This window comes from Myodes glareolus, chromosome 8 (genome assembly GCF_982192425.1).
Source record: "Myodes glareolus chromosome 8, mMyoGla1.1, whole genome shotgun sequence".
Lineage (NCBI taxonomy): Eukaryota > Metazoa > Chordata > Mammalia > Rodentia > Cricetidae > Myodes > Myodes glareolus.
Window position 1 is genome coordinate 79,141,606 of NC_142033.1, and position 20,143 is coordinate 79,161,748.

The following is a 20,143-nucleotide window of genomic DNA, read 5'->3' on the forward strand; positions in this document are numbered from 1 at the left end:
GTGTCAGTCTGCAATAGAGAGAGGCCACCTCACTGCTAATGTGTAGGATCTATGACTTCCAAGAATTTCAATTCGGGATTGTCCCCTGTCTAGTAAAGTTGGCCTCTGACCCTGTGGAATTCCCAGGACTCAAGCCCTTCCCTTGATTTCCAAGGCCCTTGTCTTCTTGAAGCAGACCGACCCTGAATGCCAGGCAAGACTTAAGGTCTGGGGAAAAATTTTTACTGAAGAACAGTTCTGACCTCACTTTAACAACAACAAAAGATGCTGAATGAAGACGTTCTTCCCAAGTGATGAAATCAGGACATCTTGTCCTGTGGAGAGACTCTCAAGTCTTTGAAAACATATTCTTTCCTCGCCTTAGGTCAACGAAGAACCCGAGAGTACCCAAAATAGACCATGGTCTCGTCTCAGCACAAATATTTCCATTTATTTTTGGGCTCATTGGCAAAATGGACATCCAGAAAGAATGGGAATTAGACCTTGCTGACAGCAGACACTTGGCCAGTGTTTTCCTAGCAAGGCAGATGGGGTACACATTCTATCCAAGAGCGCCCATCAGGTCAAATCACAATGGCAGTGTATGCTGGTGATATACACATAGCATTCTCTGCAGCCACTGGCTGGCTGAGTTTCCTATGCCAATATATCTATAGGATACAGTCTGCCTAATCACTGCTGAGTGTTTCATGGCAAAAAATATACGGAAGTGCATATGGTGCTGTTAAGGAGCAAGTTTTTGCTCACCCAACCGTGACGTCACTGAACATGGCTGACAGTTCAAGCAGTTTTTGTCTGTGTCTGGGTTAGCTTGTCCTCGCCACACATCCTGCCTGTGGCTGTGGAGGAAATACTGCTTACAGATATAGGCACATTACTGTGATCTCATAGAATTCAGGGTTCTGAAGCTTCCAGAATGACTCCAGCTTACAGGATCCGCAAATGCAAAGTTCTGCCTTCCTTCCCCATGCCCAAGAGCTTGGTAGCATGGAAACACATGTTTCAGGGTCACGGTGAGGCTGGAATCTCACAAGCAGTGAGCAGCTCAGGATGGCTGGCAGCTGCCTGGGCTCAGCAGGCATCTTGTGTGGAGTGTTCACCTTGCAAACACAGCTGGGGAGAAGATGGCTGGGAGCTGGAGAAACCTATGTCTAGGATAGTCTTGTCTTTACTGTCATTCTCTTGTCTGCTGGGAAAAATCATGAATATTTTAAATTAATTTCTCAGTGAATACATAGCCCTCCCTATCAATACTTCTTGCTGGTACCAGTCAGGGTTGGTTCTCTTCAGCACCTACATGGCCACTTAGAACCATTAGGTACCCCAGTTCTGGGGATCCAATGCCCTCTTTTGGCCTCTGTGGGTACTGCACACACACACAGGCACACACGTATTCACATAAAATAAAATGATAAACATTTAAAAAAAATATTGGTCACATTTGTGTGAGTTGACTTCTGGGACCTGCTCTGAGACCTGTGCCATCCCCTCTGCCATTGTCACACAGTGTGCATTACTGTGGTTATGTAAAGTACAGCTCCTTCCTGTCCAGGCACTAGATTCCTCCCTCTTTGACTATGACTCAGCATACAAGGAATCAGTAGCTACCTGTAAGAGTCACAGATTGTGTCATCCAGAGGTTTCGAAACAGGAGACTTGGGCCCTACAGGCAAAGGATGTTGATGTGTGTTTCAAAGGTCGCACACATTCCTGAACTTTCTGATCCAGTTTTCTTGCTCTTGCCAGGCAGCAGGACCAGGACGATGGGGAAAATACCACAAGTTTTTGCAAGGATACAAGGAGAGACTACAAGAGAGAAGCCCTGTGGCCACAATTGTCTGGAAAACTACTCAAGGCACACCTACTACAAAGAAAGGCTTTCTAAGGCCACACCTTGATCAAGGACAAGAACTAGTATGTTCATAATTTTAACTTCTTGTACTGTAGGAAAACCTATAGTAGTGAGAGAAGCCAAAGAGACTGCTGGCCAGAATCAGTTTGTACAACTTCATTCTACATTTCCCCAAAGTCTCAACAGTAGATAAAAACATTATGGCATCCTCACAGTGACTGGTGACATGTGTAGCTATGGGATGCCTCACATGCTACCCGTAACCCGGAGTCTCTATCTTCCATTTCAGGCAAACCCAGTGGGAGGCAGGATGACCTCTGCACTAGAGAAACCCTTGAATCTGCTCCAGTTTTCCTTTTCCTTGATCCTGCTTAAAACAAAATAATCACCATCTTGCCATTGGATAGCAGATCGCTTTGGGCAGGCCTGTTAGTGGTGACAACGGTGCAGCAGCTCCCGGGGCACTGTTTATCACTAGGGACACTGGCTGCCAAACTACTAGAGACATGGAGTCCATGTTTTCCCAACAGCGTTGTGATGGTGACACGGTTGAGGTGAGACTTAGGGTGTTCCCACATGATCTACAAGGATCCCTGGCTCACAGACCACCAGTATACGTCCCTGTTTTCTGTTACTTTTGTGGCCCTGTGGATACTCTTTGGCAACCACGCAGTGCTTAGGGAAAAGACCACTGTATTCTTATTTGAAATTGTCACTTTAGTGGAAGAAATCAATCTTTGGGTATTGTGCAGTCTGATCCGGGGGGCGGGGGCGAGGAATACTGAGATGATCAGCTTCTCATATCAAGTACTAGGGCTCAAAAATTCTCTGTTTAAAAAAAATATTTTGTTTCTATATATGTGCGTGAGTGTATGTGTAAGGATGTGAGTGCATGTGTGTGAGCATGTATATGTGTGTGTGTGTGTGTATATATATATATATATATATATATTGTGTTTATGGATATATGGGTGTGTGTGGAGGTCAGGGGACAACCTGCAGGAGTAGGTTCTTTCCTTGAAAAGTCGAGACTGAGCTCAGGTTGCCTGACTTGGTGGCAGGTTCCTTTACCCACCAAGATTCTTTGTGGGTCCCAAGCATCACTTTTACATAAGCTCTATAGACTAAAAGGAGAAAGTGAAAACGGTATTTGAGTATTTCACTTTACTTTTATCCAAGAGGCGGGATTCTTAGGAACAGCGGGATTAATGTGAAACTGTGAACCTTGTCTTCAGAGATTTACAGTTGCATAAATATTTGTGATGGGCTATTTCGTCCCCCAAAAGCAAATGGTGATGTGCTAATCTTCAATGCCCAGAAATTAAGGCTTTTGTGGGGAGTGAGATGCGTTCATTACAGTGGGCTTTAATCCAGCACAAACGTGTCTTTACATAAAGAGAAAACCTGATCATGGAGAACCACAGATGGGGAGAAAGTCAATTAGAAGGAGGCTGCCCCAAGCCAGGGAGTGTTGAGGAGCTGGGGAAAAAGTCCAGTAAGCTCTTTCTTCCCGGGTCACGGACCTCAGGTCTTCAGACTGTGATATGTCATATTTCTGACTGTGATATTTGTTACGTCACTCCAGTGAACTAATACAGCCCCTTTATCTAGCATTTGGGGACAATCATTATTAAAGTTTGCTCTAAGCCGATGAGACAAAAACTGCTTCAAAAAGCAGCTGGCTCATCATAATACATTCTAATCCTGGAAAATTCAAAGATTCCAGTCCTGTGAGCCCCCCCCCCCACTACAGAGAATGTCGCTTTTGTAAATAAATTCCATGCTTGCAGTGACACAGAAGCCCTGGTTTATCTCCAGCGTCACGAATGCTAGGCTAGCCAGCACGCATCCAGAGGAAGGGGGTGTGCGTACCAATATTTCAACTTGGCTGGCGCTTGTGTGCCAGAAAGGGGGATAAATCAGGAGCTGCAGAATGTGTTTCTCCCTGTGCAGCCACCTCAGCAGACACAGTGTGGAAGCTGAGAATTCTTATCTTGGAAGGCGCTCGGCTTCAGCATCGATGGAAGAGTTTTACGTTTCTTGCACTCCTGATACACCCAATAGTCGTAAATCACCTCTAAGCAGTTCTATTAAGTTTAACGAGCTTTTCTTGTGATGTCCAGCCAAGGGGGAAAAAAATACCAAGATGTACTTAAAAACATAGAAAAGCTTACGGGCGAAAAAAAAAAATGTCTTCTAAGAACTATTAAAACTATTGGTCACCATGGTGACTCTGTCCTTGAGCAGTCTCTGGGCTTGAGCAACACAAGAGACTCTTTCAGTAAGCTTTTCAGTGGAAAAAAGAGCCATAAGAAAAACCCCAAAGTTCTCGCAAACCCGGCCTTTGGAGGTCTCCATCAACCTTTGCCCTGTTTGGCTTAGCTTTGGGCTCCTTCTAGCCGTAGGCTTTGTCCATCACTTTCTGCTTGATAATCAGTTTGCTAAGCATTTACTGTGTGTCTTCAGGAGTCGAGAAGACACGGATTGCGATGTAACTCTCTCAGCACAAGCAGAGACAGACAGGAAGATCATTTTGAACTTGAATCCTGGAACACAGCCGCTCCTGGCTTGTTAAACATCTCCTGGGAATGGCGGGGTGCGTCCCGGAGCCTCTCACGGTGACTGCACTGTAGCCCCTTTCTGTTTCAGGAAGAAGCCCGTCGCACCCAAAGCTAAATGGATACAAAAGTTGCCAGACTATTGCTCATCTTCCTGAGATCTTCTGCCGTTGAGTGTTGCTCACCATTGGCTCCTTAGTCCCCAGAGTGGTGACAGGCCCTGCATGAACCTTGACGCCTGCTTTTAGTAGTCTAGATTAAGCCCATACAGAGAAAGAAGAAGATGTCCATATTAACTTCGTTTGCCAACGACACAGTGCCCTTTGTTTTAGGGAGGGCACGTGGTACGAGGCTGCAACATGTGCCCATAGGGCCCACTCTGTAGTTAGAAATGAATCACTGTCAACAGGAGCTCAGTGGTGGGGACCTTGAGACTTCTATGCCCACGTCAGAAGGAGCAGGACCATTCAGGGCCCTCTGCTTTCCTCATGTGAGGGTTGGGTTGGCTTTACTTGAACCACAGCCTGCCTCACCCTCCAGAATTCCAGCTCAGTGTGTTAAATTACCTTGTGCCCCCCCCAAGTAAGATAGCACCACATGACTGAAGGGTAGCGTGGATGCCAGTTATAAGCACAAAGTCTGTCAGTGACTCTCAACCTTCTGAAGGTTGTGACCCTTTAACACAGTTCCTCAGGCTGTGGTGACCCCTAACCATAAAATTATTTTGTTGCTATCTCATAACTGTATTTTTGCTACTGTTATGAATCATAATGCAAATATCTGACATGTGGGGTCACGACCCACAGGTTGAGAAGCGCTGCTCTAGACAGAGGCTCACTGGATGCTCTAAATTATCCCTGTGGTACCTCACAAACTGGCAAAGTAAAGGAAAGAACAGCAGGAAATAAACATCGAGGTTCAGAATTCAAGCGCATAGTTTGAACCTACCCAAAAGCAGAGCCACAGGAGGCTTCTCTGCAAGCACGGGAGGTCTGCGCTTCATTTCCCAGATGCAGAACATTAACCCAAAATTTCCACCTACAAAAACTTCTCTACATCCTTCCTGGCAGAAGGAGATTAAGTAATTACATTTAAAAATATTCTGTGTTGAGCCGGGAAGTGGTTGCACATGCCTTTAATCCCAGCACTCAGGAAGCAGAGGCAGGTGGATCTCTGTGAGTCTGAGGCAACCTGGTCTACAAAAGCTAGTTCCAGGAAAGGCTCCAAAAGCTACAGAGAAACTCTGTCTCAAAAAACAAAAACAAAACAAAACAAAAAACCCAAAAAAATAAAACAAACAAAAAATAAAACAAACAAAAAAGTAAAACAAACAAAAAAACAAAACCATAAAAAACCCTCACCCTGCCTGAACTGTATTCATAAAGGCCAAGTCGAGAGGAAATCTTATGGGGCAAAACCCCCATAGCCTCTCCCAATTGCCCCTGTGGACTCAGGCCTGCCTAGCATCCGCAGAGAAGGGGTACACTGAGTGGCGAGGGCCCTGGACCACAACAAGAAGCGAAGCAGGAACTTTCCTTTGACTGTAGGTGGAGGTAGCTAAAAGGCAGGGGAGAGCCAAGAATCACAGAATGAGCAATGAGCCAGGGGCGAGAAGAGGCGGTGGGCCTGACAGCCACAGCGTTCTGTTGCTCTGAGTCACTTAAGCACAAAGAACAATGCAGCTTGCAGGTGGTTAGTGATAGCTCCGGGCAGCCTCTCCTGCTTTTTTAGAGAGATACCAATCTTAATTATTATTGGTTAAGATGAAAAACAATTGCCCCGGAGTTAGGAAAATCAAATGGGTCCTGTTCTTGGTTTCCATCACACAAAGGGGAGTCTGTTCTGCAAAGCCCAGTTGGGCTTGGCCTGCTCGGGGACCACTGACACCCAGCTCCTTCCCAGAAGGACAGCTAACTCGTGCTGCGGAACCTGGGTGCTACAGGCGCTGGCAAACCCAGCTACGGCGGCTTTTGTGTAATACGCTTTTGATAAATGTTTCATAAAGTGACTGTTCAGAAAACAATTGCGTTTTCCCGTGGGAGGGGAGTAAAATTGATGATTGTGGTAGCGCCAAGCACTTCGTGTCACACAAGAACAGCTTGTCCTTGGGGCACAGATTACAAGTAGGAGTCTTTGCAGTCTCTGGCATGAACACGACAGAGTGTTAGGAAACCAGCACGGATTCTGATGCATAGAGAATACGAAAGGGCTCGCAAGAGCATGCATCATGCGTAGGGAAACTCCTCAGACGCACTTGGCGATTCTGGCCCTTAGAGTCATGACATTGATGTCCATAAGTGTACTTACAGGAGACAGTGGGAGGAGATTTATGTCTTAGCAAAGCTCCAGTGGGAGCTGGAGATGCAGCTCTGCCTAGAGTTCTTGCCTCAACTGTACAAAAACAAAACAAAACAAAAACAAAAAACAAAAACAAAAAAACCCTCAAGTGCACTTGAGGTCCCCAGCTTGAGGCCCAGTGTCTGATGTGCCCCAACTGTCTGTATCCACAGAGATACCTTATTTAGGGTCAATCACTTTTAAAAGAGGGCTTTAGACATTAGGAAGAGACATTGAATTTCACTAAATACAGATGTGGTGAGTCAAATGATATTTTACTCTTGTTTTGGTGAAGGGGTGTTAATATATATTTAATGCAAAATGTCATCTTGATTTAAAACTCATAATCAGGGGATATTGTTCTTTTAGTCTGATGCTGGATCTTGCTTGCTAATGTTTTATGTAGCTTGTGTTTGGTGTCAAAATCAGTACAGCTGGTAGGTTTTTGAAGTTTGGGATGTCTTGGTATAGTTTTTAGTCAATGTATTTCTTGTTCCAAGACAACACATTTGAGAGATTTCTTCTGTGTGTTGAGGAACAGTTTGCAGACACTCTGGGCTTAGCTTTCCCACAGGGGCATGACTCCCACTTGTGCCTCCTCTAGCCTGTGCTTTCAGAGGGTACCCATCCCAGCTCTGCTTCACCTCTCTCTCTTTTCCGGTCAATTTAGCTGCATGGGGTTATAGACAGCCAGCTTGTCTTCCCCAAGTTCTTGTCTTTCACTCAATGTCCCCAAATGTGTTTCCTATGTCCCCTTTGTATTGTATACGCTTGCATCTGCTGTCACTCGCGTACTTCGCTGTAGGACAGCTGACGGCTCACAAGGTCACCTCTAACGAACCACTTTGTCTTGCTGTTGGCTCCGCTCAGTTGCGCCTCATGTTGACCATTCCCACCCTCCTGCTTTGCTGAGTGCATGCGAATTTTGCTCATGAACTGGGTTGAATATAGATGGTTTCCCCTCATTCAGCTGTTCCTGTCAGTACTGATTTGATAGTACACATCAGCCCGATTCTACTGCTATTTCCCTCAGATCTCATGGCATGGGCATTCACATGGTTCTCTTCCTGCTGAAAGTCTACTATGATCTTTTCAGTTTTTTCATGTTGCAGAGGCTGTAGGAGCACTTATTCTTTCTCTCTGCATATGTGTATTCTGGATTTTAAGTGTGTCACACGGTTGACCATTGTATTTCCTATTCTCAAAAATTACACTTTTCCTTTCATTTGTCCCACTTTTGCTCAGATGAACCTTTGGATCATTTTAATAATTAGAATAATAATTGTAGAGTAGAGCTTTTTAAATTTTAAATCATGTAGAAGCAGCCAATGATGCTATCTAGTCAGCAAAAGAATGACATTATTACTTTAACTCTAGTAACTAACTCTGTCACATTTACCCAGTTTAAAGAGATTTAAATCCACTTTTTTTTTAAACCCTGGGATATGAGTTCCCTTTTAGATATATGGAGAGTTCCTGACTTATGATAATTGATAGTACAATTTTTCAATGTTAAGGTGATGACTCAGAGTTCAAAGATTAAAAGGTAGCACTACCCTTGCAAATGGCTCAGGTTCATCTCTCAGCAAGTGCCTATAAGTTACAGTTCCACAGGATCTGACTGTCCATACCCTTTTCTGGCCTCCATGTGCACCAGTGCACATAAACGCATGCAAGCACACACAGATGGTAGATTCATAGATAGATAGACAGACAGATAGATAGATAGACAGACAGACAGATAGATCTTTCCAGAAACAATGGCGCTTTCTGTAGAGGCCAGAGTTGCAGACCCTGACTAGCCCCACTGAGACTTGGTCCTGTGCCATACTGTGTTGCTTATTCTGCTGCTCAGCAGTCCTGGTGCATCAAATGCCTCTCTGTGCACCATATTTCTAGTTACAGTGGATATTTTGGGATGGATCCCCATTGTCAGTGGAGAGACGTCTGTATAGACCTGAATCCTTATCCTCTCTCTGACTTACTCTCCTTCTCAGATTTCTCTGTACATTATTATTCCTAAAATAAATTTTAACTTTTTTTAAAAAAAATTACTTTTGCTGAATTTTCTTAGACCCTCACTCTTTCCTCATCTTCTTGCAAATCTAATTCTTCTCTTCATTGTGTACGGAAATGCATTTCTCTGTGTCTGTGGATATAGAGAAACTCCTTCCTTCTTTCACGTCAACTTAGTCTTTTGTTTTTTTGTTTTTCAAGACAGGGTTGCTCTGGGTAGTCTTGGCTGTCCTGGAACTCACTCTATAGATGAGGCTGGCCTTGAACTCACTGACATTCGCTTGCCTCTGTCTCCCAAGTGCTGAGATTAAAGGCATGCGCCACCATGTACTCCACTTTCAAATAAGGATTTTCTTCACTGAGTTATTTTTCACGAGAGAATGCCTTGCTTGCAGTAGTCAGTCTTTTGTGGCAATTGCTTTTAGATGATGCTCCTTTGCCCTCGCCTTTGATTGGCAGCTCCGGATGTGCTGATCTGGAGCCCCGCGCAGGCTCTTGCACATGGCAGCATCCAGATGCACATCTTTTCCCTCCCTATTCCAATCCTCGGTGCACTCAGCAGCAGGCTGTTTAGCACTGCCCGTCATATTCTGTCTGAGCAGACATCCCTCATCTCTGTGAGACGCACTTTCCATTTCTGCTGCTCAGTCCCTTTATTGATTACAATTAGAACGGGAAATGATGGGGCAGATAGATATCCATGGCCCACTGGAAACTTGAAGTCTTGCCATACATTTTAAATAATTTAAGTAATTCTGGCCAGAGCATATTTTCCCACTAATGTTATTCTCAGAGGGGTTTTATACAAATTTATTTCATGACTTCTAACCAACTTTAGAATATAAAAATTTCTGTGTAGAAAGTTAATAAAGTAATCTGCATAGTCTTACCGCAGTAGCATGGTGCCCTGGAATGCCAACGAGAGGACTCTCCACCGTTCTTGACTCCACTGTCCCCCTCCACTGTTTTTCTAGGCTAGAGAGTTCTAGGCTGTCAGACAAGTCATCAATCTTTACCAGAAGTTCATCCAATAGGCTTGAAAATTCATCCAGGTAATAATTCTTAGGGGAAGAAAACGAGATTGGTAAAGGCATACAAGAACAGAAAATTTTTCCTTTTCCCTCATTATCTGAATTATTTAGTGATGCCAACTTTAGACAGTTTTTCCTGTTGTAAGATATTCTGGACCCAGAAATTAGATTTGGGTGCTGGTGCTTCTTTCTGTCGGCCTCGGTTCCTTCATGTATGGTTTGTGCACACACTGCTTCATTCACAAGTGTTACCGCTAATGACGCTTTGACAAAGGGCCACTGAATGGATCTGAGGCCATAATGCGCATATGACGGGCAGTAAGCCCTATCCAAACACATGGTGCGATGACTGCTTCTCGCGGGCTTCGGAGCTGCATGGAATGCTGTATACATAGCGGTCACGGATGACGGCTGAGAAGCCACTGTGAAAATACCTAGGTTGGACTTGTTTGTATCAGTGTCGGGAGTGCCCACCAGAAGTGTCAAGGGCTCCATGGTTTGGGTAGAAGTTTGGGTCTGATAGCCAGCGCCAAAAGCAAGTGAGTAACTCAAGGAAAACCTGAAGACTCTACGTTTACAATATAGCACAGGGTGATTATAGGGATGTAGCGAGCAGCGGCGGAGACCGCGAACCCTGCGAGCTCTTTAGTAGTCCAAGGGGAGCGCCTATGAGATCCACTAGGGTTGAGAACGAATTGTGAGCCTTTGCAGTAATAACTGGTACGGATCCACAGTGGGGCTCTCCTAGCAGAAGGCGAGCCGGCACGGTAGTGTCATCAACCCGAGTGTGTCGCTGCTGCCTGCCCCAAGGTCGCGCAGCTTACCTGATCCGTAGCCACCTCAGTCTCCTCCAGAGTTGTTTCCAGCCCCAGAGTGATGAGGACTTTATGCCACGCATAAAGAGCCACATTTGTAAGTGTCACGTGAGATTTCCTTTGAGAAGACTTTCTTTTTCGAAAAAAAGTCAGGAGCGAAGCCCTCAGCTGGAAGAGAAAGAGAGAGAAAGAGAGAGAGAGAGAGAGAGAGAGAGAGAGAGAGAGAGAGAGAGAGAGAGAGAATTCTGTGTTACCAAGCTATGGAATGACTGTCAATGTGATAAGTTATGAAGTGGACATGACATCCACTGCTGATGCTGAAGGACTTCTTTGGAAGCTTGGCAAAACATAATCAGGAAGACGCCACTCAGGTGCCGAACTTTGGTTTGAGCTCAGCAGTGAAAGCGTATCTTACTGTGAAGCCCACTGCTGTCGTCACACGGCGGTGTTTCTGTGCAGGGCACACCACCTCGGCTGGAGTGTGGGCCGGTGTCTGGGAGACGGAAGGGAACCAGAGACCCAGCAGACTGTGGCGTCCTCATGCGTGCTAATAAGATGAGCCAACACTGTGCCCCAGATATGAGTCCCTAGGCTATTGTTTTCCTCACTGCCGAGTGAGACGTGTTAGTTCACATCCCATTTATTTTGGAAAATAGCTCAAACAAGCAAAATTTTAGCCATTTGAGCCTGTCTGCTTTGGACGCCTCAGAGAATCTCCCGGAGAATCTCTCCGTCCATTGAAATGGAGAAGCTGTGCTGACAGGCCCCAGGAGGCTAAAGCTTGCTAACTCACTAACCCAGAGTCTCCTTCCCGCTACTGCTGCTGAGCCACACCCTCGGAGCACATCAGTACCAGTACCCCCTCCCTAAGACCTCCCTTCCCCCCTTTCTTCTGGATTTCCATCACCTGACTCTGCTACAGCCTGCATGAGTGTGTGTGTGTGTGGGGGGGAGTGCTACAGTGTGAGGGGCTTCTTCTGTGTGGAAGCATGTCAAAACGTCTCTTTAAAATGTCCCTGTGTGTCATTGTCTCTCATGGCCACCACTTTGCCCTTGATCGTCCCTTCAACCCTTGGCAGGACTGTGTGAGGACACCAAGGGCGGGGAGCACAGTCAGCAGGCAGAGGGACACAGCTTGCCTGCACGTCTGAGGGCTGGCTTCAAACCACAGAAGACAAGAAACTGGTGTGATTATAGGTATTTAATCCCAGCACTCAGGAGGCAGAGGCAGGCAGATCTCTGAGTTCAAGGGCAGCCTGGTCTACAGAACGAGTTCCAGGACAGTCAGGGATACACAGAGAAACCCTGTCTTGAAAACTCTAACCAAACCAGAACAAAATTGGACCTTCTGATGCTTGGTTTTAATTCTAGCACTTGGAAACAAGAGACAGGTGAGTTCCTAGATTTTACTGGTTAGCCCGTATAGCTTACTTGGTAAGTTCTGGGACAATGGGAGGCTTTATCTTATGGGGAAGAAAGGCAGTTTCTGAGGAATGACACTGAGAGTTGTCCTCTGGCTTCCAAATACTCTCTCTCTCTCTCTCTCTCTCTCTCTCTCTCTCTCTCTTCTTTGTACTTCTCATGCCCTAGACTGAAAACGGATGGATGGAAAGAGTTAGGTGAGTGGGCCTGTGAGTGTAGTAGTGGGCAAACAGATGGGGGATGGGTGGCAAAGTGGTGGCAAATGGTTGGCTGGGAGGGTAAGTGGTCAGGATGGAGGAAGGAATCAAGCATGGATGGATGAATAGGAAGGAGTGAGCGGGGAATGTGGACCATTGAAAGGAGCTAAGAGCACCAGCCCGAGAGCCGTCAGGGTGTGAGCATACGTAGCCACTTCTAGTCTCACAATCCACCAATGAGCGCATCGGCAGAACTTCCTGAAACAATGAGTTTGAGGTCAATGAGAAAGCCTTGACCAATTCCTTTCACATGTATTGAGCATCCGCATGTGCCGGGAACCACCCTGGGACGGTAGAGCTCTTGGTGTAGCTGCTTCGAATGTGGCTAGAATTCAGAGGGAGACAGAAAAGTCTATCTAGAACCATGACTCAGTGAAGCCGGCTTAGAGGGCAGCCCAGCTGTAAAAGTGCCCTCTTCACAGAGGAGGGATTCAGGGGAGGCAGCCTGAGATCAAGTCGAAGGTGAGAAGAGACGTGAGTCAGCAAGTGGAGGCCAGGAAGGCCGTGTCCTGAGTAGGAGTAGCTGTGGTCTTGCTGGACTGTTCTCAGTGAAGGGAGAATCAAGCTGATTGTGCCCCCAGCCCCGTCTCAGGGCAGTTCAGGTAGATCCTGGGAGCAGGGTCTGTTCCCATGAGATCTGGCCAGTGTGGTCTGGACTTGTTTGTCTATATGGACAGAGATCACTTTGTCCTGATAGCAGATGAAACCTTCATACACTGGGACTTTAAAGTCTAGGCTGCATCGAGGTATCCACGTACCATTCCAAAACACAGAGCGGCCACCAGCAGAAACAGGGCCACGGCTCGACGTCCAGACTCCAAGAGATTGCAAGACTCTTGCAGACTGCAAGAGATTTGGTTTCGTCCCAGAAACTGAAGCAGCAGCTCAGGAAATGCATCTGCAGAGGTGCTGGGTCGTGGCGTCCCAGTGAAGAGCAGAAACCGGCACAAGTGGGAATAGGCAGCCAGCGACAGGGCCCCTAACAGCTGCAGGGAGGAAACCCCAGGATGTTGACTCATCAACTCTCTTTGGGGAAGAAAGCTATTTGGGGACTTCTCAATTATTTTAAGTTGCTAATAGCTGGGAGAAGAGGATTTTGTGCACAGCCCAAGCCTTTATGGTTTAGGATCTTATCCCAAAGAGGCCAACCTCCACCACAGTTGCCCCACCCAGCTGTCTTTCTGTGTTTCGACCTGTGTCTACACCTTCCGAGCCACCTCGTAGTTCTCAAAAGAGGCCTGTGCTCTCTTCTCTGCCCTCAGAGTTCTTCTAGCCCCATCCCGCCACCCTCCTTCCACTGAAGCTTGAGAGACTGTCTGAAGGCCAGGTCACGGATCACAGACATGGACCATGAGGGCCTTTGATGGACGATCAGCTGTAAAGAGGCTCATCCTTTTAGGCCACCTTGGCTATCAGTGACCCGCCCCTTCAGCCTTTGGCCATGAGCATCTTGCCTACATATGAGACCTCTACTATATGGGACCTACTGTTACTATGAAGGTCTCTTGTCTATATGTGTCTAGTACCCAGCATGGGCTATGTAAGAAGAATCAGAAAGAGCTACTGAGAGCCAAACTGGTTCTGGTTAAGCTTATGGTTTGGCTAATAGAGACAGGGACTTGGCTTGGGGTCTTAGTTGTAGTGTTGGCAGCCCAGTTTGTTTCACGCTGTCTGCTAAAGCCAACCCCGGCCGGGGCTGACACACTTTCTCAGGTGTGGTGTCTGGATGACAGACCGCCATCGTGCTATCTGTCTGGGGAATCACTGGCCTCTATTTGTTTCCCTGGCCCTGAATTCAGAATTCCTCGCCTCTTGCCTGGCACTCACTGAATATCCTGAACTCTGAAGTGGTTTGGCACACATCTCTGTGGGACTGAGAAGGAAGGAAGCAGAGCCTAGGCTGAGCATGGTAGGACATGCCTGCCTTCTCAGTGCTCTGAGCTGGAGGCAGGAGCATCAGGAGCTCAAGGTTATCATGGGCTACATAGTAGGTTTAAGACCAGGCTGCGTTACATAAGACCTTGTCTTGAAACAGAATGAAAAAGGGATGGCAACTTTGCCCAGTGGGTAGAGGGAGTTGCTGCCCTTAAAATGTCAGTGCCACTGACAGTATCATAAATGACATTGTTCATTATATCTTGGGCTAATCTTAACATAAAGGCACTTTTATATAGTGCTAAACGGTGTAAATAACAGTTTACTGCTAGGTAGGGATCACATAGATCCATATAATTTCTAAGGCAAGCCACCTTCTTTGGCGTACATCAGCCATGTGTTTCCTGGCAGGTTTATTCACTGGCCTCCGGTGGCATCTATGAATTGGGTAGGGGTAGCCTGGGTTGAAATGCAGCTGTCTTAGAGTCAAAGGTAATACTCTCTCTGCTCTCATTTGCTGACCTGCTCCTCCAAACACAGGTCCGGCAAAGTCTGGTGTCTATACTTTCTGCAGCAGGAGACTCTTGCCTGGGTCCTTGTGGGTTTGTGTGAGCCCTGGGCCCTGAGAGTCAGAACATCCTCACAGTAGCCACCGGGCCAAGTGGCTCTCTCAGATTTGATAGCAATGCTGTCTGTGGCAGAGGTGTGAACGTGTGCTGCACTAGGCCTGTGGGGCTGGAGTGAGCTCTTCCCCACAGGGACCTGCTCAGGACCAGCAACCAGGAGCATCATCAGGGCCTAAGCTACACTCTGGGCCTGGTTTGGGCCTCCACTCTCCAGTTAGAATGTTTGGCCCATCTGTGGATGTAGACGTGCCCTGTTCTGGCAATGCCAAGCATTCATGCAAAGGGCTGAGTCCTATATACCCAGGACGCTCTTTAGTCCTGATTGGAGTCCCCTTCTGTGTTCTACTGATGCTATGTGGTTCCTCACATGAGGTCAATAACACTAAGTGGATTCTAGTGTGTGAGTGAAGAAGTCTCTGTGTGCAGGACTTGGGTGACAAGTGCATGTAGAAGCAGCCTGCGGCTGCCAAAGCACCTGAAAGTTCCAGTCCCAAGGCAAGTGTCATCCCCTCTCTCAGCGTCTTGTTCCCTCATCTGAGAAAACCACCTTTCCTGCCCGTGGCCCATTGTGCTCGTTAAGCATGTTCATACCTAAGAGGCTCTCCCCAGCACTCCTGACACCTAGGGAGAGATCTGTCGGTGGCAATAACCACAGGAAATAACCATAATACTCTGTGGGAAGGCATAACACAAACCCATTGTTTAATAAATCTTGACTATTGCTGTCACAAATGCAACATATAATACTGATACCCCTTATCTAAACCCCACCGTAATGGATCAGGAGGCTAGAATCCTGGACAGTGTGCCACCCTGTGAGAAGTTTGCTATTCTCTGACTAGGGTGAACCAATGTGCTGGCTGACTATGGAAATCGCTGGAGAAGAGGAGAGAATTCTTACTGCGGGTGCCAGGGCTCTGGAGAGAGACGAACGCGTCACTGCGGAGAAGGCTGCCCTGGTGCTTAGGAGGCCGAGGAGGTGAGCACATTTCAACATCCAGAGGAACAGCAGGCTTCCCCGGAGCCATCTTACCCTCTAAGAGAAGAACACAGCAGGTCAGTGTGTCCTGCCAAGGACAATAACAAGGTGTAGACACGGGCACACACCTGAGAGCTGTGCTGAAACACAAGTCCATTTAAGGACTTGTTTAGACCACAGGTCTCCCAGGGACACCAGGTCTCCCAGGGACACCAAGCGTCAGGGTTTGCAGAGGAGCACAAGTCAGAAGCAGGAGTCAGGGCACACTGGACGCCATCTTCAGGAAGCCAGGCTGGTAGAGACAGTGGAGCCGGTCTGGCTGTTTCCCCTCTGAGCCTCAGTACACCGTGCTCAGTAAGGAAATGGCTGTCGCAGCAGTGGAAGGGTGTGTCTCCCTCATCATGCAACATTTTACCAATGCTTGCCTTGAAGATACTGAAAATTGAATCCTGTCGTAACTAGGAGGGTTCCCACATTACAGCTTTGAAGTCTATGGCTCAAACAAACACAGTGATGGGACAAAAGATGCACAGCAGGGTGACCCAGGGGACATGCTCAGAGTGCAGATGCAGCACAGGTACCCATAACCCCTGGGCCACTCAAAAGCTGTGCACCTGCTGAAAGCTCGCTGCGAAAGGCCTTTCGGCACATGGATCTGTCTCTCTCCCCAAGAACTCCATGTGGGCAAAGGATCAAGGTTTTCAGGTTGTTTGGGAAATGACCAACAGCCACCTGTGACAGCGGAGGCCCAGGGAAGTTGTGAGGGGCTGGCACACCTGTGGCCCCTTCAAATCAGCAGGACACAGCTGTGCTGAGGAAAAACAGGGACAACTGACACCACATCTGGTACTGGCAAGAAGAGCGACAATGTGGGGCGTGGGCAGGACTGCCCCTTTTCTGGTAGCTGCAGTCTAACAGGTGGAAATGAACGCAGAGACTGACTTTGCATTTTAGTTAGACCGACGCATGTACAATAATAGCTGCATCCCACACAAATGGAGACGTTTGTATGTTAAATTTATAAAATTCAACAAGTACATCTCAATTTGAGCTGGCCACACGTCATTCTCTATGCTCTCAGGGGTCAGGGACCATGACACTGGAGAGATAGCCATGACCTCTCCATGGACCCCTTTCTTGCCTATATCTGATTGAAAGGATACCAGAAAGCCTCCTTAACTGTTTTCATTATCATATTCATTTATAGGAAGTCTATCATCTGTCAAGAGGGATATGTATGTATAGTCTTCCTTTCTTTCGTCCTTGAAAACCTCTTAAATGTTGTACCATAATCCTACTATATTTAAAATTTGAGAATGCTTACTCATAAGGTTAAAGAAAAGCTGAGGCTAAGTGTGGTGCGCTGCTTGACCAGCAAGGAAGAACGACCACGAAGTCGAGGATCCTTCTCAAATCACACTTTATTGGAGCCTCTTGGTTGAAGGGAGAGCGGGGAGCGAGAGGGCGAAAACCAAGCGGCAGCTGCTTTTCTAGGGTGGAGGGACTCAGACACTGTCCTGATTGGTGAATACCATTCTGCTGGTGCTCGGGGCCTCGGGATTGGCCAGGGACAAGGCTCAACTGTGCAAATGCAGGCAAAGGGTGCTCAGCCCCACGCAGCAACATCAAACAAGGATTTGTTTACCTCCAAGCTGCAGGACCACCTGTGCCATCTTATAATGGCGATTTCTCCAGGTGGCTCCCTACAGCTAAGGCCATAGGTACAGCTTCAAGGCCATCTGAACCAGACGGTGACAGCGTGCTCTGAAGGCCCCCTATCCTTTCATCACAGTTCCTGTCTCAGGTACCTGGCTACAGGACCAAAAGCCATTTCCACTGTTTCAGTGTGTTGCTCAACCTCTTGGGGTACAGGTGGTATCATTTGTGGTGTGGATAAGACACCATTACCTGTTTCACTAGATATTCCATCACCCGATGCATGGATGGTTATGCATGGAAGGGCCTGTGGTCCCTTCAAGACTGTGAGACATGGCTGTGCTTGGGAAAAAATGGAGTTGGTTGACACTGTAACCCCCACTGGGTAGGTGAAACACAATGTGAGCTATGGGCTGCATATTTCTGCAAATTTCCTGGTAGTTGTAATTTAACATGTGATAGTAAGCTGAGAAATTTACATAGTGTTTTATTTAGATCAACCTTTGTAAAATAATATTATGTTCAGAGTAAAATGGAAATATTTGCATACCAAACTTCTAAACTCCTTTCCAGTTTGTTAAGCTAAGCCTGGTGGAGAGGAGAGTTAGAGCACTCAGCTCTGAGCAGCTTGAGCTGTACCCCAGGCACTGGCTGGTGAAAATAAACAACTTTCTAACGATGGCACAGATAATGCAGGAGTAGACAGCCGATGCAAGTGTGGGGTAGGATGAGGCTTTACCAGGTCAGCTCTTCCTCAAGAGCTAAGGGAAAGCCCAGAGATTGACACCAGGCTATAATAGAATCCCCAGGGAAGAAGGAATCATTCCAGGCAAGATTCTGGCAACAGTAAACACAACCAGAAAGATAGCATGCTCCAGGAAAGAGGCTGTGAAAGGGGAACCCATTTTGGGGGCCCAGTGCTTACTGAGAATGTCCTGACAGACTCTTGCTTCTCCTCACTACACCCCAGTGAGAAGAGCATCCTATAAAGGGTCTCAGGAAAAGAACTTTGGCAGGATGGAGTTGGAATCCAGGCTGATGCATAGCTGTGGTTGTAGGGTAGAACAGATAGAAAGTGAGCTGAACCCCTGCCCTGGTAGAAAATGTGGTGACGAATACAGACACACGAGAAAGGTAGACCAGAAGGCCTAGCGACGAGGAGACAGTGAGGCCAACGGTGGAACTGAGAGTCATCATCTGTCTGGGGAATACTACTGAACAAGCTGATAAACTCCTTTTCAGAGCTTTGGGCCTCTTGGTGTGTGAGACAACCAAGTCGTACTGTAACACACACATCTTGGTAGGTGCTAAATGCTTGCAAGAAGGTCCTGGGGTGGCCATGACTGACCCAGATCTTCTTTAACTGCTCATATTCCTCAGAATAACGGAGGCAAAGAACAAAACAAACAGAAGGCCCTTGGGATCGCCTGAGGTGTTCATTACCCACAACTGGGAGGACCTGGAGCGCAGCGTCCTGGTGTTCTACATTCTGGGGGATCCATGGGGTATTAGGATAGTGTATCTTAAGACCTGTTTTAGGGCAGAAAGGAGCAGAGCTTACTGCCTGTGTGGATAAAAAGAAGATGTTTTTTCTGACATCTGTGACTGGTATCAAGACTCCTACAAGTGGTAGCAATTATATTTCAAAGTGCAGAAGTGTCTGGAATCCTGCTCCTGATATTTAGCATAGAAATGGCTTATGGCGCCCTCCATGCAGCGAGTCCCCGCTGGGATCAGCAATACGCACAAAGCATGTGCTTCACAGTACCATGGGGGTGGTGACCAGGAATGAGAGGAGACAGGCTCAGTAAGGAAGGTCAGTTGCTCTGATGCAAAGATGATGTCTACTTCGTTTATGCCTCATTTTGAGATTCATAAGCGCCTGTGGAGCTCAACACTCAGGGGTAGGAAGTATAGCTTCAGGGTTTCCCTCATGCAAGGGCTCTCTTCTTAGTCTTGGAGGGCCGAGGACTAACTCATAAAGTCGCAGCATCTAGTGACATCTGCTAAAGGAAGATGGTTCTTGTCCTCCAGGAAGAAACCCAGACTGTCCTCTGCTTGGGATCCTTTAAGACACCGCCCTCAGGCTGATGAGTCTCTGGTTCCTCCACAGCTGAGTCACTCTGGTTATAGGAAGGTCCTGACACCATCTGGGTCTCAGTTTCCCTAGCTGTAGCAATTGTCTCAGGAACACCCTGTGTTTCTGCTCCACAGTTTGCCCAGAATGTAGATGGTGAGAAAGCAGAGACAAGATGGGAGAAGGTTGATATACCCTCCGGGGAGACAACAGTGGTACCACTTATCCAGGAAAGGAAGACTGGAGCTGTGATGGAGGACAACCGCCATCCTTGTGCCCTCTAAGGCTCTCTAACTCAACAGGAAAGAAAGCTGGCCCCGGGGTACATCAAAGAAGAGCCAGAGGAAAGTTATACAGAGAAGGTGCAACAGGGAGCATTGAAGTTAGAGGGGAACCAGTCCCCTCTCTTTTCAGGTTGTTCTGGGAGCATCTTGTCCAGGGTACGAAGGTACCCTAGGTACAGGATAATTCTGGGGCATTGACAGCCCTCAAGGCAGGTAGAAAAGAGACATAAAGAATCTGTGGGTTAGGTAGAGGTGTTAGCTGTGGCTACAGCACAACAGGATAAAAATACAGATTCAGTTTGCATATACCCACTGTGTCATGAGGCCGTGGACTTCCAGGGAGCCCAGCTGCTTATGA

General features: G+C 47.2%; 1 protein-coding gene across 1 annotated transcript in view; it reads right to left on the minus strand.

Annotated features, from left to right (window-relative positions):
- Nucleotides 1-405: 405 nt before the first annotated feature.
- Nucleotides 406-20,143, minus strand: part of Pkd1l1 (polycystin 1 like 1, transient receptor potential channel interacting) — a 112,427-nt gene continuing 92,689 nt past the window's right edge. Inside the window, exons 45-49 of the mRNA XM_087909487.1 lie at nucleotides 15,691-15,825; nucleotides 13,047-13,274; nucleotides 10,619-10,777; nucleotides 9,654-9,824; nucleotides 406-1,186 (exon numbers count right to left, since the gene is read on the minus strand). Of these exons, the coding sequence (XP_087765613.1) occupies nucleotides 1,175-1,186; nucleotides 9,654-9,824; nucleotides 10,619-10,777; nucleotides 13,047-13,274; nucleotides 15,691-15,825 (705 nt within the window). The 3' untranslated portion in view covers nucleotides 406-1,174. The remainder of the gene's footprint in view (nucleotides 1,187-9,653; nucleotides 9,825-10,618; nucleotides 10,778-13,046; nucleotides 13,275-15,690; nucleotides 15,826-20,143) is intronic.